The 26988-nt window shown below is 40.9% G+C and overlaps 1 protein-coding gene across 6 annotated transcripts in view; it reads right to left on the bottom strand.

Moving 5' to 3' along the window:
- ELAVL4 (ELAV like RNA binding protein 4) overlaps positions 1-26988 on the bottom strand; it is a 97575-nt gene that overhangs the window by 29961 nt on the left and 40626 nt on the right. For all 6 annotated transcript variants that reach the window (XM_004371756.2, XM_004371758.2, XM_023727091.1 and 3 more), the window contains exon 2: positions 20449-20689. In XM_004371756.2, coding sequence (XP_004371813.2) covers positions 20449-20689 — 241 coding nt within the window. The remainder of the gene's footprint in view (positions 1-20448; positions 20690-26988) is intronic.

Raw genomic sequence — 26988 nt, forward strand, 5'->3', positions numbered from 1 at the left:
ATAGGGCAAGGACTCAACAGGACTCACTCACCCTGCGTTGGGGTCTCTTCCCCTTCTTAACACTGACAGACTGCGGATGCCTTCAGGCCTGAAGTGCCTATGGCTCTACTCCTTCCCATCCCACCTCTGTGTTGGTCATACCAACAGTATCGGTCAGTCTGGGTCCTGACTTTTCCCCTGGTAAATGCAGTGTTGCTAGAGTCAACTAGTCAGAGGATTTATTTTTGTTTGGTAGTTCACAGAACTGCCTCAAACTAAGTATGGTTTAAAGCCTTGCTGCAACAGTCTACTTGATGGCAGCGCACAACAACCACAATTGTATAGAGCAGTCTCTGGGTGGTGCAAACGGTTAACATGCTTGGCTGTTAACTGAGAGGTTGTAGGTTTACGTCCACCCAGAGGTGCCTGAGAAGAAAGGCTTGGCAATCTACTTGCAAAAATCAGCCACTGAAAACCCAGTGGAGCACAGTTCTACTCTGACATACATGGGGTCGCCATGAGTCGGAATCGACTCCACGGCAACTGGTAACTCAAAGTGTGCTCCTGGTACCAGCAGCATTGACATCACCTGGGAACTTAGAAATGCAGACCCTCAGGCCCCATCTCAGACCTAGTGAATCAAAGTCTACATTTCAACAAGATTCTCAGATGATTCAAATGCACATTAAAGTTCGGAAGCATTGGTTTAAAGTATAATGTGAAACAACTGAAAGAAGGGACTTGGGAGGTGATCAGAGGTGGGTCTGAATCTCAGTTCTTCAGCTGACTGCTCTGTGACCCTGGCCAAGTTAAATGAACCTCGTTGGGCCTTGGTTTCTGGAAAAACCACATACCCGACTCATAGTAACAGGGAAGGGAAGCTCTGATGGAAAAGCTCTCAAAATGTCTATTTCTTTTTTTCTCAAAGTTTTGCATTCTTAATTTGCTTCTTTCTGTTTCATGATTCTTATCTGTAAAATGGGGTTAATAATATTGTTTCAAGGGGTTATTATGAGTATTAAAAGAGATAATGCATATAAAATGCCTGGCACATAACAGATAGTAGATGTTAGTGCCTTTTCCTCCCCTCCCCGTGCTCCATTAAATACTGGCTTACACCGTTGCCTATGTGGATAGCATCTCTCAGTGAGGTCCTAACTTCCTTCAAGGCAAAGAATGTTTCTGATGCTTTTCTTTTAGAGTTGATGCATATAATATGCAATAGACACACAAATTATACATGCATCTGGCACCTGCTAAGTGCTAGATGCTATGGGGGAGGGGCAAAAATGACCAAAAATTATTCCTGCCTTCAGGGGGCTTATTCTGCAGAGGGGGAAGATAGACGTAAGAACTAATTATAGCCCAGCAAATAATAAATATACTAGAGATTTTTTTCTTTTAAAGCTATATAGGAACAGAGAGGAAATAGAGACTGATTTTGACTAAGCAGAATAGGACAGGTTTCATGGAGGTGGACCTATTTGAACTGGGCTCTGAAGACAGAGTAGAAATTTCACAGGGCTCCCCTATCAGAAGGATGACATTCCAACCTGAGTGCTGAATTCAAGCATGAAATTAATTTATCCCACAGATATTTACTGAACATGTGTTATATGCCAGGCATAGTTCCATTCACTGGGAATACGAAACATACCTGGCAGTGAACAAAACCTACTTGGTTTCCGCCATCACTGAGCTTGTATTCTGATTGGGAGTAGGGAAGACAGACAAGAAACATGTATGTGAAATATAAAGTTTGGGAGATGATGATGAGTTCTAGGGAGAAAATAAAGTAGAGAAGGGGGAAAGGCAGTGTGGGGATGGGGTTGCAGGTTTTAAATAGGATGGTCAGGTAAAGCCTCAGTACTAAGGTAATATGTGAGCAGAGACCTGAGGGAAAGAAGGCAGCTAGCCCCATGGCTATCTGAGTGAAGGGCATTTCAGGCAGAGTAAATCTCATGTGCAAAGGTCCTGAGGCAGGAGCATGCTTGGTGTGTTGGAGCAACAGCACAAGTGAACATGACAGCAACCCACCATCACACCTGTCAAATGACTGAAAAGAGGAAAGGGGCACCCCTGCTTTCTTCAAGCTGATTTGACAGTGCTAGTGAATAAGATGTACATAAAAACCACTCTGACTCTCTCCTCAAGACTGAGGGTCACATGAACACTTTCACTGACATACTCTTTCAAAACCATCTCTTAATATGTCTCTCTGTTCCCCACTAGATTGGGAGCAACTGGAGGCCAAGATAATGTTTTATTCATCTCTGTTCCTAAAGGACCTACCAAAGGGTCTGTGATATTGTTGGATATCCAGTAAATGTCTATTGAGTGGATGAATGACTACTATCTATTCACATGTATATTCACCTCGAATCTCCCACATACCAAACAGAAAGGGACCAGAAAGAGCAGCAGAATCTTGTTTAACAGTGTCTTACCCGCCTCTGGAGGAACTTGTTAGGAGGTAGGGAACCCGATTCTATGAGCTATATCTCATAGTCTGTGGGCGATGGAGGAGAGAAGGATTCTAGAGAAGATTCCAGAAGCGCTCAAAGCCCTTCTAATATTTGAAAGGCTGTTATGGGAAGGCAGAGGCGGACTTGCTATGGGGGGGTCCAAAGGGAGAGAATGAAGATCAGGCAGCAGAAGAAAGCTAGGGGGTATGACTCGGATAATCCACATCGTTTATGTTTTCTCACTAGAAATCAGAATAAACTGAAATCAGCTGTAGGCATTGGGTCTAAAATAAGTATAATTTGTTGTTGTTAGTTGCCCTGATGTTGATTATTTATTGAGTACCTACTATGGGCAAAGCCCTTTACATACATCATTACTGAAATATTTATAACTCTCTGAGGCAGACATTTCAACATCGAAGAGGAAACTAAGGCCCAGACAGGTTACTAAGGTTACTAAGGCTCAAGGTTACTTATCCAGAGAGTTATATCCAGATCTATCTGACTCCAGAGCCTGTACACTTTCTGCTGTGCCCTGGTTTCCTGAACATGTGCTCATTTACATGCTAAACACCTGGCCTGACATAGTACAGTGTGCATGAGGCTTTGAGAGAGGTACATTTTTTAGTACTAATTCCCAAGTCCTTGTTCCTTGCATTTAATTTCAATATCTATTCCAAAGTATCCCATTCCCACCTCCCAACTTGGTTGGGCCTGTCAAGCTGGATCTTATGCATGACAGAGTGATAGTCTTAGAAAGGACTTTTAAGATCAATCCTCTTTAAGTCCCTTCTTTGACAGATGAGTAAACTGAAGATCAGGGAGGAAGCAAGGAGTTTATGGTCTAGTAGAAAAGTCCACTGACCTATGAATCAACCATGATAAGAGTATGGTTAAGTGTTATGACAGAGGGGAGGACAGAGGGCATTCTGGAGGATACGATACCTGAGCTTAACACTGATTTAAAAAGACTGATAGATGATAGCCAGACAATAGACAAAGAAGGACAACAGGTAGAGAAGGTCATTCCAGGAAGAGTAGACAGCATGAGCATCCCTTGAAAAGAAAGGGCTCACACTTAGTTTACAGCCATTACTTCCAGTAGGTCACTGGTTGTTGGTATCAACCTAGACTAAGAATACCATTTCTAAGTTGAATCTGTCCTCAGATGCATATATGAAGTCTCCCTCTTACCTCTGGCAGAGATTCAAGAATCATTAGCAGATGGGTTGTTATTATCCACCTCAATGTTCTTTAGGCATCTGAAATTTCAGAGTGTGTCTGCTCTCTACCAATTAGACTACTAGAAAAGACAGGATCCAGCCTTTATTTTGAATTCCCAAAGTATTTAAAATTACCTTGAGCCAGTCCTGGGTTATTTCCAGAGGCTACATGCTGGCTTCCTAAGTAGATGTAATTTCTCAGAAGTTAAGGTTCATCATGTGGTATCAAGATGTCATCAAGCAAAGTGCCTGACCCACAGTAGGCATTCAATACAAGCTGGTTGAACTGAATGCATTTCTCAATGGACACTAAGTTCCTTTGAACTGGTCTTATTAATCCTGACATGACCAATATCTGGCACATAGTAGGCTTTCAAGAAATCTATGTTGAATGAATGAATGAATTCAATAAATGAATGAACAGTAACAAAAACAGTTATCATTTTTTGAGTGTCCCCTATGTGCCAGGCATCGTACCAAACACTTTACATCTATCATCTCATCTACACCCTAAAACAATCCTACAATGTAGGCATTATCTTTCCCATTTACAGCCAAGGAGATCAATGCCTGGAGAACTCAGCTCCCATGGCACAAGTTCACCCAGCTCCAGAGCGCCCAAAGGCTTTTAACAGAGTTTCCTCATTTCAGAGAGGATACCAACCAAACTGTTCAAGTAGATGTTAAACGATGCTTCTGCTACTGGGGCAAATCACATGGAAATTCACAGAATGCATACAATGCTTTCCAGTAGTCCCCAAAGCTGGAAGCACCAGTTACAAAGCTACACCATTAGCTTAAAAAAAAAAAAACAAAAAAAACACAATTCTCAAAAGAAGTTTTTTTTTTTTTTCCCCTTCCTTTTGGTTTATCCTGTAAAATAAGTTGCTCAAAATGACAGGTCTTCAAATATACATTTCAGTAATAAACCTAATAAAAGAAAAACTGAACTAAGCTGAACTCTATTTTTCTTCTGTCTGTTCAGGAAAAAAAAAAGCAATTCATAAGATAAAAGGCTAATATCAAGTACTTAGTGAAAACAATAAACTGAAAGTAAGAAAATCTTCTAGGTAACGTCTAGGGACAATAGAAGCCTCAGTGACAACTATCTCACCTTCGGCATTTATCATACAGAAAGAAGCAACAGTCAGACTGACGACCCTGGGGCAATGAAGGATAACCGAAGTAACATTAAATTATGTTTAGAATATTCTTACAAGACAGGAAAGAATAGTCACACATTTAAAAATATTTTTAACAAGAGTTGAAACAAAAAGAGGAGGATTTTGGCAAACTCCCAGTTAGCCAGAAAAATGAACCAGAATTCTTCATTCTTGGTTGGCTTGCCCTCATGTGAAACGAAGTTCTGGATGTCAGACAGACAAGACTTTCCACTCAGAGTGGATGCAAACCAACAGGTGATCCCAGAAATATAGCCAATGTTAAAGACCAGGGTTTAGCAAGCAAGCAAGAAGAGGCAGAAAAAATTATCAGATTAATACTAACCTACATACACTGTAATTAGCCTTTGGGCCAAAGGAGATTGTATGTGAAATGTCGGTGGGTGAAAGGAACCGCTGTATTTAACACTAAAACAATGGCTGCAAAAACTCCCACTAGATATCATTCTTACAAAGGGCATGTGGAGGCTTCTGATATCATGTTGGGATTTAGATTAAAACGAGATAAGTTATATGAGAGGGCTTGGTACAAAGTAGATGCTTCACAAATATTAACTGAGTATGAATCTATTATAACTGCTTCTAAGTAAAAGAAAATTCACAAGTTTCAATGAAGGAGATGAAATAACTTGTCTGTACAGAGATACGTCAGATATCAAACGTCAGCCTGAGAATGACTTTCTCAGAAAATCTTTGTCAGTGCGCCATTTCTGAAAGACCGGCTTCGTCCTACCATTAATAGTTACGTGAGATCCGAAGAAGAATACTCCAGTTCCAATCAAGGAGTTCGCTGATAGCAAAGTACCAGGCATGAATCTTACGACAATGGTCTGACAGCTAAGCTTGATCCCAATAAAAGTTAAAAAGAATTTCCAACATCCATGAAAAAGAAAAGAAACAGAAGCAAAGGTGTATTTTCTGTTTTCATTATCATTCAGCTTTCAGGGTAAGAAATAAGGCAAACAAACCCCCACCCCACCAAAAAAAAAAAAAAAAACGAAAACAAAACCAAAAGAACTCATGCAGAAATGGGTCTGCAGGGTAGGAATTGAGGAGGAAAGTCATTTTCTTTGATTTTCCAGAAAGCTAAGGGCTTCTTGGGGAATGGCTACACCAAGCAAGTATGACCAGCTTTATTACACTGAGTCAAATACCTGGTAAAGGTAAAGATGAAGGTGTATCCAGGAATGTTGTGAGAATCAAAAAACGTAAACGCCTTCTGATAGCTCACTCTTCTAGGCAATGGAAAACGAAAGGTCATCCTGACCATCAGGAAACCAAACAAACCCATGATTTGAATTAGATTCAGAACACAGTTAGAATTCAATAATTTTCAACCAAAATGCAGACTATATGATGGAACTGTGCTGGTCTAGAGAGACGGTGCCCCATGGCACCATTTTCTGTTATTCCTGGTAGGGAGTAAGACTTTCCCAGGATGCCAAGTCCTCTGCTTACCCACCCACATGCAGGAGAGGACCCCACTGCTTTCCTACAAAAGAAAGGAGGTCATGAGGTAGGAACTTGCCTAAATTGCCTCCTTTCCTTCTACACCCAAACTTATTCCTGATGGGGCTCCATTTTCCCCTCCTGACTCAGAAAGTACAGTCCACAAACTGCCAGAGAGAAAAAGGTGGTACTCTGGATAATGCTGTACATTATAGCACCCCTTTGAAGATTTATAATGCTTGTTAGCATAGACTCATAGAAGTATTGATAAAAAGAAACCCTTTTTTAACTTGGTTCACTTTAATTTCCCAAACGTAGGTGGTCGCCAAATCCCCTTTTAAAAATATATATTACCTATCCATACCTTTGAGAAAGACTTTAAGTGGGATTCTCAAATGAACATCATCCTTCAAAAAGTATTGAAAACTGCCTTAGGATGTAATTACCCTAAGCATGGTGGCAGTCTGGTCCCCAACTCTGAGCTACAGTTCCTGAGATACCAGAGAGGCCAATAGCAAACAAGGAGACCAAACCAGAGAATACGTCTAAAGTCTCTTTTCACTGCGACAGTCAACAATTCTGTTTCTCAGAAGATACCACACAGGCTTGTTTCTGGGATAGTAGATACAGGACAGAGATGTGTAGTGGGGAGAGACTAGACATCTGAAGATATATTTTTAGGCCGGTACAAGTCGTACAAATCTCGTTCTAGTTTACCATGTGTGAGTAGTCAGCATGCACTGAGTTCAAGGAGTTTCACAAGTAGAACCAAAGACCCAAGGAAAAACAAAACACAATTGTGTGTGGTGGTACAGGCATCCAAACAGGGGCACACACTTATAGGTACACACACACAGTATCTATACTTAACAAGGTGTATGACCCTGGAAGGCAGTGTAGTACAGAAGATAAAATTACAAGCTTTTCCCATCCAGAGCAAAGGAGAATGAAGAAAACTAAAAATACAAGGAAAATATTAGTTCAGAGGACTATTGGACCTCATGAACCACAGCCTCCAGCAGCCTGAGGCCAGAAGAACTAGATGGTGCCCAGCTATCACCACCAACTGCTCTGACAGGGATCATAATGGAGGGTCCCAGACAGAGTGGGACAAAAATGTAGAACAAAATTCAAATTTACAAAAAAAAAAAAAGACCAGAATTACTAGTCTGACAGAGACTGGAGGAACCCCCGAGACTATGGTCCCCGGACACCCTGCTAACTCAGAACTGAAGCCACTCCTGAAGTCCACCTTTCAGCCAAAGATTTTACAGGTCTATAAAACAAACAATAACACACGTGAGGAACGTGCTTCTTAGATAAATGAAGTATATGAGGCCAAATGGCCAACACCTGCCAAAAGCAAAGACGAGAAGGCAGGAAGGGACAGGAAAACTAGACAAACGGACACGGGGAACCCAGGGTGGAAAGACAAAGGGGGAGAATGCTGATACAATGTGGGGATTGCAACCAATATCACAAAACAATTTGTCTATAAATTTTTGAATAAGAAACTAATCTGCACTGTAAACTTAACGTAAAGCACAATTAAAAACAAAAAGTAATAAAAGCAAAACTACAAAAAAAAAAAAAAAAGCTTTGGAGTCAAACAAACATGGGTTCCATTTTGCTGTGCCACTTAGATGCCGTCTGACCTTGGATAAGTTATTTAACCTTTCTGAGCCTATTTCTTCAGATATAAAATAGGGCTAATAATTCCTACATCTCAGAGGACTGCTGTAAGAATTATATTACTACTATATGCCCAGTGCTGTTCTAAGTGTTTTATATATATTAGTGCTCACAATAACCCTATCAATATCCCTATTTTACAAATGAAAAAACTGAGGCACAGAGAGGTTAAGAACCTGCCTAAGGTTATACAGCTAGTAAGTGGTGAAGCTGGGATGCAAATCCAGGCAGTCTAGCTCTTAATCACTAGACTATACTGCCTAACACAGTGCTGGATTAACGTAGGTCCATAATATCCCCTTAGGAGACACATGCAGATATACACAAAAACCCTAGACCTCTTCCTCTCTGATTTTAAAAATCTGCTGTTTTTGTCATTAGTTTATTACATGGTGCAGTTCAAGTGGGCAGCACACAGATACCAGCTTCCCAAATACAAGAATCCTGTGTGGTTGCTCAAGGAACAGAAGAACAAATTCAACCCTGAGAATGTTAGTGCATTCTGAACGATGACTCACAACCGCTATTTTCACAAACAGCCTGCTAATTAAACTTTCTTATGAACTCTGCTAACCAATTTTTCCAATGCATGGAGGAAAAATAATTCATTATAGACCGGAATCCAAAATCTAATATTAACAGCACAAGTAGGATCTGTAGCATTGTAATTTGATCAGCTTGAGCATTAATAACAGTTAGACACTGATGTCTGAGAGAGTTAATCAGCTTTTGCTAAGATGTATGTAGATAACTGAACAAAACATCTGGAAGGCAGACTAGAAAGCAAAGCCAGCTTATCACTGGGGGTTTTAGTATTTGCGTTGCCCTCATAAATCCGCTGCTTACAATGGTCTCTCTTCTAGGTGACCACACTGATATCCCAAATGGGTGGAGCAACTTTAACAACTTGTCGACACATTAGCAGCTCTTCTGATCTCACAGCATATAGTAAGGCAGGAAGAAGCAGTATTAGTATCCCCCTTTGACACACAACAAACAGGCACAGAGTGGTCTGATCTACCCCAAATCCCACAGCTACAGCTAGAATGAGAAGTTGGTGGATCCCTCCATTTTATCATGTTGCCATTCATAAAAGTGGCCTGATCTTTAAGATAATCTCAGTAATTACTATCCTGACATTTTCAAATATCGGACTAAAGGCTTTCATTTACGATCTTCCAGAACCACCAACACTGGTGTTCATTGTTACTGCAGCTATTTCTGAGACTTACTGGTACACATCCTACACAGTCATATTCACGACTCAGGATAAAACAGCAAGAACACAGGCAACCCTCTCTGTGAAAGTCTCTTGTCCAACTGGTAGCAGTGTGTGGTCAGACAGAAATGGGTGCACAGCCCGCTTAGCCACTTGCCAGCTGTGCACCCCAAGTCAGCCACAACCATGAGCTTGGTTTCATTACCCAAAGAATATATACCTCTTGGGGTTGTGGTCAGGATTATAACAAATATAAAGTAACTGGCATTTAACTATTTAACCAGTTGCCATTGAGTCAATTCTGACTCATGGCAACCTCACGTGTGTCAGACTAGAATTGTGCTCCACAGGGTTTTCAATGGCTAATTTTTTAGAAGAAGATTACCAGACCTTTCTTCCAAGATGCCTCTGGGTGGACTCGAATCTCCAACCTTTTGGTTACCATCTGAACGTATTAAATGTCTGTACCACCCAGGGACAACGTGCATCTAACGTGCTTAATAAATGTAAGTTCCCATTCCATTCTCCTGTCTTCCCATTCGCTGCCTTCTACTTCCTGCTTGGAATTATGTAGTAGAGGACTAAACCAAGAGCAGATAATCCACTTTCCCTCTCCTCCTCTTCACCTATCTGTTAGCCCAGAGATGGTACTTCCATGAGAAGAGGGAGGAATTATGATATAGGAGAGGCCCTGCCATTTATAGTCGCTATGAGTCGGGAATTGACTTGACAACAACAGGTTTGGTTTTGGTTTTGGTTTTGGTTTTTGGTCAAAAGTCTCTGGGTGGTAAAAACAGTTATCATGCTTGGAGGTTTGAGTCCACCCAGAGGTACCTCAGAAGAAAGGCCTGGTGATTGACTTCCAAAAAATCAGCTTTTGAAAACCCTTTGGAGCACAGCTCTTCTCTGACAGACATGGGGTCGTCATGAGTTGGAATCGACTCAATGGCAACTTTTTTTTTTTCTTTCCCCAGTTTACAAAGTGCCATGTGTTATCTGGTTTGAACTTACAAGTACTATCCAAAGAAGGTAGGGTAAGGCCTAATCTTCTCTACCGCATATTGAGAAAATGTAGATCCAAGGGGATAAAGTGATTTATGCAAGGCCATTTACACATTTATTTTGTGGGTAGGCAGGACTTTCACTGAAGTCTGTCTCAATTCTGGTTAGTTCAGTACACTGTGTTTGGTATTTCTGATGGGAAAAAATTGGGGGGATGTGTGTGTGTGTTAGGGGGTATAAGGAATCTTGGGAAGTGCTCTCCTTGTATTTAGAGGGTGGCCTGTCTCACTGGGAAGACTCCATTGACTGGTGAGGGGCACTGGGAAGAGAAAAGGCAGTTGAGGACTCGCTTCAGTTTCCAGGGCCAGAATCAGGAAGACGGAGTAACTTTTAAGTTTCCTGTTTGTTGTCTAGCTCAGGGCTCTGGGTGAAAAGGAACTAGCCGGAACTCACCGTGGACACCCTTGCCAAGGAGGTGAAAGCAGAGCATCGAAGTTCCCTCATGCCCAACTTCAGGGTTTGAGGGGAGCAGGCTGACTGAACAGACTCAGAAGCCAACGATTCTTCAGTTCCGTGAAGCAGGCAAGGAGGGCCTGCTTCAGAACACCTCTTTGGCACAGTTTATACCCCACGTTAGTGAAAACAGGGACTCCACTCAGGCAGCCTCTCTGTGTCACTGCCTACCCTGGCCATAAACAAACAAAAAAGGCAATCAATCCACCATAGGTCCAAATAAGAAAGATGTGATTATAGGAGAAAAGGAGAATTCTATGCATGTGACTTCAGCCCTCATATTCCATCCTATATTATAGCTGGCAACTGTCTCCACAATCAGAGTCCTGATATCTAGAGTCAATGGCTAGTGGGTGTGGTGAGAATGGGGGTGGGAGAAGGCTCTGGGATCCTGGTTACCACTAGAGAAAGGCATCAAGGCTGCCACCATCCAGTTTTCCTTGATGTAAAGAAAACCTAGGCTAGCTGGGTGAGTCCTGAGTCTGCTACTTCTCAAACATGTCATCTGGCCACATTTCAATTAACCAATTTTCCTTTTGGTCTCCTTTTACCTATCTATGCCCATTTCCTTCTACCCTGTTTTTTAAAAATCTATGGTTATTTTATAATTTTAGCTCTTTTCTATATAACCTTATAAGCAAATTCAAATCGTTTTGGGGACCAAGGTGGCCAAGGTGGCATATAAATTAATAAGAAGGCAAAAAAAGGAAGAAGGAAGGGAAACAAGCAAACTAAAGAAAAAAGAGAGAAAGAAGAACAAGGAAAATAAGAAACCAAGGGCTCTTGACTCAAGCCCTCCTTGGGCCTCATCCGTACAATGAGTATAGACAATATGTATATTAAATACTTAAACAGAGACAACAGAAGTACTGAATATAAAAGCCTTTGAAAACAAATGTAAAGGGCATATACAGGGGATTATTAAACATACATCTTGTGCTGACCCCACCAATAAAGTGATTTCATCTAATCCAAGATGTTTGTGATGAGAAATTCCATTAGCAGCCACAGGAATTAGAGTAATTACCCTAAGTAGCTATACCCACTTTGTGATCAACACCTCACTTCTCACCAGGGCATCTAACTACAAAACAAGGACCCAGCAGAAAACCAAACTTCTAAATCAGCAAGAACTTGAAGGAGGTGGAGAGTCATTGAGTGAACATGCACCTGACCTCAGTGAGATAAACAAGTCTCCAATTACAGACACCACAGGAAGTCTGCAAATTATCAACCTCCTTCTGTGTTAGGTCAGGTAATTTATTAGCCAAGTACAAGGAATGCAAACTTTGGAGCCAACAGACTTGGGTTCAAATCCCAGCTCCACCACTTCTTAGCTGTAACCTTGGATAAATGACTTAGCCTTTCTGAGCTTCAGTTATTTCATCAACACAAAGGGGTTACGAACACTTACCCCCACAGAGCAGTCCTGACTGTTCTATACACTGTCCCTTGAAGACATTTCTGAAGCTTGGCTCATGCTTTCTCCGCATGGACTGGTCTCCTACAATCAAATCTCTACCAAGTTCAAGGCCGGGTTCAAGACTCATTCCTCTTAGACACTTGCTCTGAGAACTCCAGTCCACTGTCATCTTTCTCTCCTTAGAAGGCCCATGGCTCATGTTGCCTTTGGCCCCTTTTGGCAGAGACAGAGTTGTAAGGTGACAGAAAGACCAAGCCTTGCTGTCAGACAGACTTATCCTCACTCACCAGCTGACTGACCCTGGGCCTTGGCTTCTTCATCTGTAAAATAGGTTTAATGCCACTTATCATGCATAACTGACATAAAGCTTCAATGAGATAACATACATAATATCCCTAGCACTATAGCTGACCCCTAGTAGGCAGTCCAACCAAACCTCCAACTACACAGCATTTTTATGAGTCTTTTTGTGCTCTCATTTCACTGAAATTAATAACCAGTGCTACCAAGGATGGGTTTGGGCTTCGATGAAAAACAAACAAAAGAAATCTCACAAAACAGCAAAGGTGGATTTATAGTGATATGTATCATAAGCAGTCTCTCAAAACCTTCCAGATTGGCAGGCCTCTGTCAGGCCCAACACCTTCTACTGGCTTCCCCCATCGACTGGCTCCACTAGAAGCAAATTGTGGTCACAAACTCTGTCTTACTGTCTTTGGTTTCCTCACAGACCCTGACAGAGAATTTAAGAGAAGGAAAGGGAACAGCATTTATTTGATCTGAGAGAGACACTAAATAAATACTGTTAGCTGAATGAAAATGTTTTATAAATGTAAAAGGCTTATACATTTATGGCCTCTATCTGAATTTTATCTTCTCTCCAAACTAGAAAGATCTTTTCCCATCAAAACTCAATTTTGGGAATGAAGAAAAAACGAAAAGGCAACTTAAAGATGTTTAATTCTTATAAAGAATAAAGACAGATACAAAGAGCTCATCAGTTAAAAGCAGGAAAGAAGATGTGGAATGGGGGTGGGGGGTATACTGGAAAAAAAAAAATCACCAGTACCACACCTCTCAGAAGACAAGAAACAAATGAATTTCCCATTAACACATTTCAGAAAGCACTTTCCTCCTACCCTGAAGCAGATGAATTACATTTTTAGATAATGTGTGGACATTTCAGTTTGACACTACCTTCCTGCTTAGTTCCTAGTCTCAATCAACCAGGTCATTCTATAGAGAAGCCAGGAGTGAGTGAGAGAGTGTGTTGGGGTGTGTGTGTGTGCATGTGTGAGTGTGCTGGGGGAAGGAGAGCAGGTTGGGTGAACAGGGAATTGGTCTTACGAACCAAACAGTCAGCTAAAGCACAGAAATAGAAAACCCTTAAAATACCCAGGCCTGATTCACATCCTAGGTAAAAATCCTTTAAGACATCTCTCCTGGGATGTGAGAATACTTTCCTATGGTTACCCCAGTTTGGAAGCAGGGCAGAACCTTCTGATTTGGAAGGAAAGACGAAGGCAAAGGGAGCCAGGGGCGAAAGAAAACCACACCTGGTCTGTAATCCTGACTACTGCCATCCTGGGAAAAAACTGTGTTGAAAGACGCATAAAGTACCTGTACAAACGCTAAATCTCACAGCGCCACTCAATTGCCAACCTGTCCTAATTAGAAAGGATGGAGGTCTCTGATTATCCTTGATGGGGACATAAGAGGCACAATGATTACATGGTTTATTGTTTGCACTTAACATTCTGATCTTCTCTCCAAGTTTCTCTGTTAATAAGGCAGCCCCCATTCTGCTGTTTTCTAACCCCATATCTTCTCCATAACTAAAAAATTTCCATTCACCCCAACATCAGCCAAGCCCCCCCAAGTCAACAAATCAAAATTCTTTTATCCTTTTTTGTGGAATATGCATAAGATGACTGCAGGGAGGTGATAAATAAAATGACAGATGCAAATTTGCCTGATTTTCCTCTGAATTCAGAAGACACATCAAACTGTACCAAGCACATTTTCCAAATCAGCAGTAAAATATGCTGATAAATGCTGCTACTTCCTCTACCCTTCCCACCACTAATGGATATACCTCTGATGTGCATGTAGAAAAGTTCATTCAGCTAATCAATATCTTGGGATTTTCATGGATATGCATAATTGAGGCTGGGTTTTAACTATGCTTAAATTTAAGGCAGCATCCATTTCAACACAGTGCTTGCAAAATAAAGCTGAAGATAGTGAAGTATGTTTCATGAAGATAGAATATCAGAAGTTAAAAAACCGTTCCGAATCTATTCTTCCTTGTTCAGGTAAGCAGAGACCTGTTTAATTACAAACTCACATTTTTTTTTTTTTAAATGCATAGTGTGCTATTCTCTAAAACAAAAGATTCAGAGCTCTAATTATGTTTTCCCTGTACCATAAGTTTTCATTCCCTAGATATACAAGCTGAGTTAGTTTGTAAAGGGGAAAAATCAGTTTAGCATCTCGGCTGCTAACCAAAAGGTCAGCAGTTTGAATCTACCAGCTGCTCCCTGGAAACCCTATGCAGCAGTTCTACTCTGTCCTATAGGGTCACTATGAGTTGGAATCCACTCGATGGCAATAGGTTTGGTTTTTGTTTGGCCATAGATAAGCTATAAATTAGAAAACTCAAAACTTGTCAATTAGTCCTCAGTTCAAGCCCCAGCTCTCCTACTTAGAAGCTAAGTCACCTTGTGCTGTCCAAGTTTCTTCATCTTTAAAATGGCTATCTTGAGGATTACATGAAAATCCATACAATAATCTGAGCACAGGGCTTAGCATACAGTAAGTACTCAATAAGCTTGGCTATTATTACCATTCTGAGAGAAATCCCAAATTACTATTTAAAGCAAAACACACCAAAGGTACACACATACAAAAACTCCTGCTAGTATTCTTATTTGTCTTTCCTGGCTGCTCTCAGAAATAATGCCAGTAAACTCACCTCAGCGCTGAATTCACATTTCAGGAGTGAATTGAAAGCACTTTCATGTTTTAGGATTCTTCAGAGTTTTTACTGGTTTTAAGGTTATCCCCAAAATAAAACTCAATCAAATTCTTAACCGAAGTCTCTATAAGCTCAAGATCCTTAAATGTATATGAGGTAACATAAAACAATCCACAACCCTCACCCTCCTCTCTCTTCAACCCAAGAGACTATATGTACCCTAGGTAACGCCTGCCGGCATCTATGCTCCAACAGACACTCCCACCACTGCTGTGGTCCACGGCCTGATCCCACCTACTGAGAGGGACACACAGGATTATTTGCACTTTCACAAATCCAAGAAAGAACAGAAGTTACCCAAATGTCACTTCATCAAAACCGAACTGGTTCCTTTAATTAGAGATGTAATTCCAGATACAAAGGTGGTAGCAAAGTATTCACGCTAATGTCCACAGTAGTGAAATAGCTTTGTTTTGTTTTTCCACTGAGTGATAACATTAATTAAGCCAAAGATACATTACAAAGGAAGAAACCAAGAGATGGATTAGAGGTGGTGTTTAGGGAATGCTGTCTTTGTTCATTGGGGTGCAATTCTCACTAACTTAATTTTTGGGTATGCTTAACTGCATTTGGCAATACTGCTTCATATTAGATCCCTACTTCCAAAGAAGCATGTTCCTGCTCTACTTCCTTTGTCCAAAGCACAGGAATAAAAATGCTTTTGTTCTTAGACCAGAATTTTAGCTCTATTCCTTTGTTTTTCTCTCTGCTACCTAAACTCTACCCCCATCTTTCAAATCTCCCCCAATAGCTCCAACTAACACAGACTTCACCTTTTCTCAGCCACCCACAGCATTTACGCGCTCCTCCAAACACTGGTCACTAGATATATTCAATTTTGTAACTGGATTCAGTTTGGACTGCCCTGTCGTCAAAATCCCGCATCAGAGCTCTCACTTGCCTGAAATGGATAGAAAATTGCTCCTAAAAATTGTACTGCATGGACACACATAAAGCGTGACCTCAAGTAAAAATAGAATTCTTTTTTATCACTGTGATGCAAATAATCACACAATCTGGATAGGCAGATCAAAACTATTTTTTGTCTTACACTGATTTTTTTCTGGGATTTTGTTTGTTACTTTTTCTTTTTTTTCCTTTCTCTATTCCTTTTGGGGTGGGGTGATAGCAAGATAGAAATTTACAAAAATGCTATTTAGCATTCTAGCTCTGCTAGGTTCAAGACATACCCTGAGCCACCTAACCCTGTCTGGCCAACCTATGTGTTTCCTCCCCTAAAATACTGATCATTTAGGAACTTAGATTTAGTAAGGCAATTGCAATGCAGGCAAAACAAAAACAAAAAGGGCAACAAACCAAGAAACTAAAATCTCTGAAGTCCGTGGGAATAATATAATTTCATCAAACCAGGGGTTTGATGTCTTTGCCTTGAGTTCCTGGGTTGCATGAATCCTGTGGGTCACACGCACTTCCCTTTCTCTAGAGCAGTAGAGCTTGTAAGTGGATGAAGAAGAAAAGCACAGGACTTGGCTTCCAGTGCCATCATGTGCCCACAGCTGCACACAAAAGCAACTCAGGACACCTGTTTTTTCTCCTGGTACCTAGATTATCCTGATAAGTATACTTTCTCAATTGGAAAAAGAAATTGAATATCTCTGAAAAGATAAGTAACAAAGATGTCCAAAAGCCCTGTAAGGGAATCTTAAACCTGGCACTTCCAGTAAATCTGGTGCTACTCTGAAGGAACAGGATGATAAATACTGCCATCTTCGCCTGCCTTTGCACACAGGAGTCTCATTTAAAGCCATGCTGCATTAGGCAGAGTCTACAGAGGATGGCCACCAACCTCTACTCAGAGGAACACAGCATTGTGTTGGGTTATGGGGGAGATGGGGTTTACGCAGGTGCTGAACTTAACACAGACAGGCAGAGGCACCCATATGTGCTTCTACATAACTGTGGGTGAATCCCAGCTCCACCATCTACTAATAACGGTGCTGCCCTGGGGAAGTTACTTAACCTCAATAAGCTTCAGTTTCCTCATCCAAAATGAAGACTGTTTTGAGTGTTAAATAAAATAAGGTATGTCTAGTGCTTATCAAGTACCTGGCACAGAACAAGTGCTTGATAAACGGTGGCAATTATGTCCTCAGCATCATAAACCTTAAGTCTATGCCCGAATTTCCTCTACGTGTTCTCAGATGGAGAATTCATTGACAACCCACAGCCAGGGGTGAATCTAGCCTGCCAGTAACACCACCAACAGAGTCACTTACTCTCTCTCTCTCTTTGTCAAGGGATTTTAACTTTATAAGCCAGAACCTTCTAAGGGGAGCCATTACAATCTCTTAAGGGAGTGGTATAGGGCTGGAAAATCTTAATCTTGAATTGTTATCTCTTTGCCACCTCCCACCCCCCAACCCTCCCACTGGATATTTAGAACTCCTTGTAAACTTCACAGGATCGAGATGCATTGAGATCTGTAGGAGGTGTTGGAGGAAAAGGGGGGACTGGGATGTTAAAAATCAGGGCAACAAAAATACCTATGATGTCATTTACCCTGACTTCTAAACCACCAGCAGCAGCCTTTCAACTTGCCTGGTGTGATACCTCACCTCTTCCAGCCTGTGTTATGACTTAACCCCAAATGTAGGCCTTGGGAGGTCTTCCGTTAGAGTGATTCCCATCCCTTCCCCACCTCCCCACAGCCCTAGCTCTCGCTGCTCCGTCTCTGACTTTTAGTGTAGCCAATTAAACCTGAACAACGGGTGGATGGAGGAAATATGCTATATCTATGGAATGGTACAGCAGGGACCAGTTTCACTGTTAATTTAAAATGCTAGAATTAATTAGGTAGTGTAAATGAAGAATTTAATAAGCACTCTTTACAACCACAAGTTCTACTTTTATTAAACACTGCTACCAAATGAGGGCAAATATCTCTGTCTCTCTGTATTTCCCTCCCTCATTTCCATAAGTTCTCTGCAAACAAAATTCTTTCTTTTCTGTCTGAATTAGAAAAAAAAAAAAAACATAATTATAAATTTATGCCGGAATTGTATTTCTGCTTTCAACCCGTAAGCTTCTTCTTTAAGCTCAGATGCTACTGTATGTCTCTGCTTCTGCTGGAGAAGGTGCTAAACAAACCAAAGTTGACAATTTTGGTTTTGTATACCAAATTAAAGGCTGTCTTTGAAGCTGTCACTCCTATTCAAATCCACTCGGTGAACTACCAAATTAGCATTCTTTCAGTAAAGGAATCTGCTTGTTTAAACATGTGTCTTTAGAAAACAAGGAACAACACCATGAATCAGTACTTCTCAAAAATCTCACTACAGTTCTAAAGGAAGGCTTCTGAAAAGGTGATTAATAATATTCACTAATATAGCTGACAGACTCCCTATTTAGAAGGTAAGGCTACACCAAAAATACATTTTCTATACAGGAGTGGGAGGAAGAATCATATGGTTAACTGGCTTTAATTTGGTTTGAATGATCATCCTATTATATAAAGATTATTCAGAAATCTAAACATTGGCTTTCTGAAAATATGGGCAATTCTGCTAAAGGATGGAAGAACCAGCACTCTAGGATAAGGTCATTAAAACCCTGGCCCTATTTGGAGCCCTTGATATAATTTCTCTGTTCTGGCTCCTCCCTCCCCCCATTGCTGTCAAGTCAATTCTAACTCATAGCGACCCTCCTTGAAACATACTAACTGCATCTATAATAATATATACCAGTATATCAGTTGCCATCAAGTCAATTCCAACTCATGGCAACCCCATACGTGTAAAAGTAGAACTGTGCTCCATAGGGTTTTCAATGGATGATTATTTTTTCAGAAGTTAATAAAAGTCCATATTTATTGAAGGACCCCTATGCAATAGGCCTTGTGCTAGGTGCTGTATATCCAGTTTCTCATTTAATCTTCACAATAAGCCCTTTGTGATAACTATTATTTTCTAATTTTACAGATGAGGAAATTATGTTTGGAGGGTTATGTGACTTATATTTTAGAAAGCAGCATAGTTATTTAAGTTTTATCATATTGCAAAGTATTTAATTTACACCTGTATAATCCATGTCATCGAGTTGATTCTGACTCACAGTGACCCTACAGGACAGATTAGAACTTCCCCATAGAGTTTCCAAGGCTTTAAATCTTCATGGAAGCAGACTGCATATCTTTCTCCCACAGAGTGGCTAGTAGGTTCGAACCGCCAACCTTTTGGTTAGCAGCCCAGTGCTTAACCACTGCACCACCAGGGCTCCTTATTTAATTCATAAGGCGGGGGGAATTTACATGAGAATTGGAAGAATAATAGAATACTTATACCTACATGCTCACACATACTCTGTATTCTCTGATTTAAGACCAAGATGATCTATCTCCTATTTTAATCATAGAATTTCCTTTTTCTTATATCAATGAATTGTTCATAAATTAAACTGTCCAAAGAAAGGGAAACAAAAGCCAACACTCAAAGTGACAATTACTTCAAGTGCAGTGTGAATGATTTCAGGATTATAAGAGAGCAGCAGCTTCGCTGCCATCATTATGTAGCCCAGCAAACAGTAGGTCCTCAATGAACAGTTGTTGATTCAGAAAAAAATCAGTACCTACAAACTCAACTATTGAAGTTATAAATGGTATTATTTCATTTTCAAGTAAAAAGTCGCTGACTCCTCAAAGAGTATCTTCAAAGCAAACAAATAAAATAAGAAAATACCTCATAGGCAGATCTTTGATAAACATCTTCCCTTCTACTGCAGAGCAGCTGATTCCACAATAATCTGCTATCGGTAGGGCCTGTTTCACCCCAGAGACAATGAGAGCTGTGTCACCCTTCCACAAGTCCACAATGGCCCACTTTGGAACATGTGCTTCACACACATGGAAGAACACTGAACACACGTCAAATTTGTGAGGAGAGGAATAGATGGATAAAAAGTAGGGTGGAGTATAGGGAGGACAGAGGACAGAAATGAGAACTAAAGAACAAAGTGAAGGGGGCGCTGATTAAGGATAAAAGGGGATAACACCAAAGGGGCATTTTACGTAAAGTTGAGGAAGCTCCAAAATCTTCATCTGTTTTGCAGTCCTATCAGTCCATAATATGATTTTATGCATGTGTACACCCACATGTGAGTTTATGATCGTGTATCCACACCACCCTTGCAAGCAGGATACACAATGCAGACACTCAGATGCATCATCGTGTGTGCATTTCTGCTAAGGTCTGCACATCTTCCAGAACAATGTATCTGCGAGTCCCGAGCCTGGAATACTGAAGAGCATACCTGTAATTTTGTCTCTCACGAGTTTGCAGGATTCTATTTCACCAATGCTCCCAAAGAGACTCCTGAATTCCTCTTGGGTCATATTTTGGGGTAAATAGTTGACTATGAGGTTGGTTTTGCTGTCATCTGTGGCCGCCCCTGTCTGCATGGGAGAAGGACAGTTTCTATTGTTGCTGGAGGGTCCATTGCTTGTATTGGATGTTGGGCCATTTGACACCTGAGGCTCCATGGTGCTAATTATCTAAATAAAAATAAAAATAATAAAAATAAGCCGTCTGAAATCTCAAAGACACAAGTGAATTTGCATTTAAGATTTTATTTGTGAAAGGCAAAAGAACAGGATAAAGCAAGATGGAGCAACAGAGACTCGGTTGTGCACACAGCCAATTTAGAAGCATGTTTTTAACCAAAATGTTAAACTCCCCTTGCTATTTTTAGGCCAGCCCATAGATTTTGAACACAGACTAGAATGCAGTGGGAACTCTCCCATTATTTTGTTAATGAAAAGCTAATTCCTGTTTTCATTACACAATCACTCTCAGAAATGTATACTTAAGCCACACCAAATTATAATTAAAATGTAAAGTAATAATCATGATTAAAATTATAGTTCCATTAAAGCTGAAAAAGCTAAATATAGAGGGCTACACTCACAAGATCAAATACAGTACCTGTTTATTAACTATCTCATAAAATAAAATGACATTAAATTAAGTGGGGCCATTCCATATGGGAAGGGCTTAGATTTTCACTGACACTTGATCACTTATCAAACTTCAGGTTTCATAAACACATGCTGGGGAGCTGCAAAGTTCTCTAATAATTTTTCTACCCAGTCACTCTGTTACTGTGTTCTCCTGGATCTCTAATAAAATAAAAACATGAAGGAAAGTTCTCTCTAGGTCTCTGCCTTAAGTCCAGCACAGCCTGAGGCTGATCTCCCAAACATCACTCAAGAAGGACTTTCTCTGGATTTAAATATTTACTTAAAGATTTCCCAAGATGTGTGAAATGTTCTAGGCAGCATGCGTGGGAATAAAGAGATGAGTAAGATTTAGTTGGTACCCTCAAGGAGTATACAGTCTAGTAGAGGACACAGACAGGAACAGCTAAGGTTAGGACAACCGACATGTAATAGAGCGATTACCTGCACTGGTGGTGCAGTGGTTAAGAGCTTGGCTGCTAACCAAAAGGTTGGCAGTTTGAATCCACCAGCTGCACCTTGGAAACTCTATGGGGCAGTTCTACTCTGTCCTATAGGGTCACTATGAGTTGGAATCAACTCGATGGCAACGGGTTTGGTTTTTTTTTTTTCGGGGGGGGAGATAAGTTAGGGGGATTCAGGGAAGAACTGAGAAGATAATCTAAAAAACGAATTTTTGATGGAAAATAGGTTTAAACTCAAGGATCCAGGTCACAAATATGGGATGACAAGCATGGACAATTACCAAATTGCATATGCAGAAGACACTTGAGGGAATAAAATCTAGTTCAATACTTTCATGTTTGAGATGGAGTCCAGAGACATCTGGTGACTGCTTTGTCATCTCAGAAGACTAGGGCAGAGATTGGGCCTGCATCCAGGTTTCCTGGCCCCAAATGCAGTCTATCAGTTCCACCTTTCCATTCTAGCCTATCACTGTCCTTCTGCCATCCATCATGGTATTGCTTCCAACTCTTCTGAAACTGATCCATATTTCTGCAGCTGGATCATCAGCTCATTGGAAATAGAATCATGCTCTGCCATTCACTAACTGTGTGACTTTGGACAAGGGACTTAAACCCTTAGAGCCTCAGTTTTCCTCATTTGAAAAATGGGAACAATGTCACATGCCTTGCAAAGTGGTGAGAAGGATCCAATGAGATAATTTATGTAAAGCAATGGAACAGTGATAGGAACATGATCACAATCATTCATGTTTATTGACTCAGTCTGCCAATCATCTGACAAGAATTCCCTCACTGATTCCACACAAAAAGGCAAGGAGGTAGATTCTAATATTCTATACATTTTACAGATGAGGAAACTGAGGCTTAGCAAACATCTGATCATTTGTAGCTTCCATTATTATTATCATTTGGTTGCCCAAAGAATTTTTTTTGGGGGGAGGGGTAAACACTTTTATTGAATGTAGCATACATGTAGTAAAGTGTAAAAATCTTAAGAACACAACTCAATTAATTTTCACAAAGTGACCACCACCCACACCTGGATAACCACCTTTCAGATCACAATACAGAACATGACTAACGTCCCAGAAGCTTTCTTATGCCCTCAACCCCAAAGGTAACAGATAAATCTACAGATACGTTTTATCTGTTTTTGAACTTCATATACATATAACGTGGAGCCCTGGTAGCACAGTGGTTAAGAGCTACAGCTGCTAACTAAAAGGTTGGCAGTTCGAATCCACCAGCGCTCCTTGGAAACCCTATGGGGCAGTTCTACTCTGTCCTACAGGGTTGCCGTGAGTTGGAATCGACTCAACGGCAACGGGTATGGTTTTTGGTTTTATACATACAATACAATGTACACTCTTTTGTCTTTTCCACACATTATTTCTGGAGAGTCATCTATGTTTTTTAACACATAGCAGTAGGTTGTTCTCGATTGCTGTTCAAAATTCCATCACGTGAAAATATCACATTTTACTTTTCCATTCTAGTGCTGATAGATATTTCAGTTGTTTCCAGTGTTGAACTACTATAAATAATGATCCTATGAACATCATGTACATGTCTTTTGGTACACATGTGCACAAATCTCTGTCGGATATACTCGTAGGAGTGTATTGTTGGACCATAGGGTTTATTTATGATCAGCTTTAGTAGATACTGAAAACATTTTCCAAAGTGGTTGTACCAATTACACTCCCACCAGCAGAGTATGAAAGTTCTAGTTGCTCCACATCTTTATCAACATTTAGAGATTTTTTTTTTTAGCTTACCTTCTCAGAGTGATACAGTAAAAAGGAATTTTTTTTTAGACAATAAAGCAAAAAACAAACCCTTTGCCGTCAAGTCGATTTCAACAATAGCCGACTTAAAATTCTAGTTCTACCACTTATTACCTATGTTATCTCAGGCAGATTACTTCAATTCTCAGAACCTCAGTTTCGTCTTCTGTAAAAATGGAATAAAACCTACCACGCAAGGTAATCTTCAGGATTACAGATCATATCTAGTAAGTGCCTAGAACGTAAAGTGGTAAAGGAATCATAACTATTATTCCTCATCATGCTCCATGAAGGTGAGGTGTTACTCTAATTGATTCCTCTTTTGATGATTACAAATGGGAAATGAAACAAACAAAAAAAGGGAAGTCTCAAGAAGAACCAGAGCAACAATGCAGACTAAGGAACGTGGAGAGCTTCTAAGATTCTTTATCACCATGTAAGTAACTTAAGTGGCTCCACCTATCACATCCCCAGAACTTTCTTCTTGGCTTGAGGTCAACAGTGGGGTTCTAGAAGGCTGGTCCAGACAGCAAGGTGAAAGGAAAAGAGCTTTTAAGAAGAATCTTAAATCAAGTTCTGAAACTGCACGCAGCAAAGCTGATTTACCTGCTCTGCCCTTGAGATAAGAGTCTAGGAAAAGACTAGAGAGAAGTGCCCAGGGGAAGGTGGACATGCTAATGGAGATGATGTTGTAGAGCATCAGCACAACTGTTGGCTGGGAGGCAGGTTTCCGCTCTGCCGAGCTGCTCAACCTCCTGGGTCTGTGCAGTGCCTCCGTTTGCTGTATCATCTGACTGCTTCACTGAGTCAGGTGTCCAGACAACCAACACACTGAGCACTGCCAATCTGATAAGGAACTTGAAAACCAGAATTTATCCAATTCAGGAGGCCTGGCTAGCAGAACCGCAGAGCTTCCTAACTACTACATTTCCATTGAATGGCAGAAAAAAACCAGTCCTACAATCTACAGAATACCTTCCCTGCTCTCCATCTTTCTCAAGAAGTCTCAGTTACCCTTCTTAGGGCTTCCCCACAAACACCTAGAAAAACTGAGGCAGCTTTTGGGTGTTAATGATGGAATACATAAAGGAATGTAAGTCATACCTAAGCATGCTGAGATTCTGTGGGACCAAGACTGTTAAAGGTCACCTCCAGTAAGAACCCTGACAGCAGGGTTCCTGTTTCATTCACTGGATGCCAACCTCAGAGACACATGCACTTGCCCACCTAAACATCTCATGGGTCTCCCTGCTCAAGAAAGGGCTACAATGTATCAAGTTTGAAGCAAAGTAATTTCAGTCTCCCAATCAGTCTTCTGGATATCCTTACATCCTGTGTCGATCTCCTAATCTGTGTTGACTCCAGGAGCTGAGCCCTATCTGTAGATGAGAAAACCCCACTGGGCCTCACTTTGAAAAGGAGCCATTAGATATAACCCTTACTACTGAGCTACTTCAACTGAGCACACCTATAAATTTTCTTCTGATGGAGATGGAGTTCTCTTTGCTCTGCACACACATCTACAGTTATCCTTTTGCGTATTCAGAAAGAACTGATGAAAATACGTACATGTGCACATACACACAGAGCTATCTCAATAAAAATGTATAGTCTGAAAGCTGAGAAACATTTGCAAACGTGTTAATATATATCATTTAATAAGACCCCTTGCTAGTCTTACTGATGTATCCCACAATGCAACAACAGGTTTAAAAAAGAATCGCAAATTAAAAATGGCAGTATCAAATCTGACACACGAGTGAACCAAGAGGATTTTAAAACATTACCTGGAAAATAAGAGAAGCTGCCAAGATGTAAAGATATTGAACCTATGAATATGAAACTATAGCACTGTAAGGCCATGTGATAGATCTTAGAAAGAGGACACCTGCACCCTCTTCTTGGGAAACGGATCAGTGGAGGAGATGTACCTTGGTGGGAAACACATCCTCCAAGCATACAGGCTGGTGAGGCAAAATCAGAACCCTTGCTTTTCCAGGCTAAGGCCTCTGTGTATGGCACAATTTTTGTTGATAAATTTATCAGTTACTCAAGTGTGCATAGATACTTTAATGAAACACTCTGTGTGGGTCTCACAGCCAACTGTGCAGCTGACCATGTTCCAAACCTCTGACTTGCCCCCCTTCCTCGTCTGAATGGCAATTAAGAAACGAATTACAGTCAGCAACCAGGAGAGAGCACTGAGGAGGTTCAGTTGACTTCAAACTCTAATGGTTGTACAAAGCACTGCATTAAATCTTTTATGTTCCCGTGATATATTTTAAGAAACATTATATTGGCAGAAAATTTCAGGGATAAACTATTAGAGCAGGGCACAATAACGGAGGCACTCAAATCCTGTCATTGTAAATGTCGATGGTTTGAATGACTAATTACTCATATTCAACGCATTAACCTCACCCCTTCCACCACTCTTGTCGGCAAAATATACAACAAAAGCAAGAGGGAAGGCCTCAGGCATACAGCTGCCAGATCATCGCTTACGGTCGTTTATCTCTGCAGAGGGGAAGTACGGAGCAGAGGCTGGAATCAGCCTCTTTCTCAGGGTGCTTCCGAAACAAAAAGCCGACCCTCTTTACCCCTCATGGCACCTCCCTTGCCACAATCCCAGGTCCTTCCTGATGGTTCTAACTATTGGTTGATTCAAATCTCTTGCCATTGCCCACCCAAGATATCTGTTATCTTTCACTACTTCCTGGATGTGCCAGGTCATATGCATATAAAAAGAGCTTACTTCCACTATAGCTAGATCTAAGCATGTTAGATCAATAGGAATGGAGCCCCTGTGTGCCAGGCAGGGTGCTAGGCCCTGGGGACACAGAGACAGCAAAGACAAGGAGCCAGTCCTCACAGAGTTCACAGTGTGGATGCACAACAGGTATCAAGGAACATTAGGTATCACAGAGCCCAACCCCTTAGTTTTAATGATGATGAAACTGAGGACCAGGAAGGGAAATGACCTTCTCAAGGTCACACTGCTAGTTAGTGGCAGAGATAGGACAGGATACCAGGTCTACAGACTACCACATTTGAATACTTGTGACAATGCAGACATACTCATTTGATTAAGGGTTAACTTCTCCTTTTTTGGGGTGGGGGAGGTGGGAAGGGTGGACATACCATAGGAGCCTACCTGAATAGAGGTGTGGAGAAGTATCTATCTCCATACCTTTCTATGCATAGCACTTTACAGTTTAAAAACAATGGCAACCTGAACTCTGGGCTCCATGGCACAGAGACCACATCTGCTTTGTTTATTATGGTAGCTCCTGCATATAGAACAGGGCCTGGCACATGGTAGGTTCTGGATGAAGGACTGTTGAATGAATGACAGTCATTGCATGCCCAGTAGCTCAATGGATCCCTCCAACAACCCTGTGAAGCCCAAGCAATCAGATAGTAACATTACCCCCATTTTTTTTTAAATTGTACTTCAGGTGAAGGTTTACAGAACAAATAGTTTCTCGGTAAACAGTAGTACACATATTGTTTTATGACATTGCTTAACAACCCCGCGACATGTCAACCCTCTCTTTTCTCGACATTTTTTTTTTTTTTTTTT

Source organism: Trichechus manatus, unplaced genomic scaffold (assembly GCF_000243295.1).
Source record: "Trichechus manatus latirostris isolate Lorelei unplaced genomic scaffold, TriManLat1.0 scaffold00015, whole genome shotgun sequence".
NCBI lineage: Eukaryota > Metazoa > Chordata > Mammalia > Sirenia > Trichechidae > Trichechus > Trichechus manatus.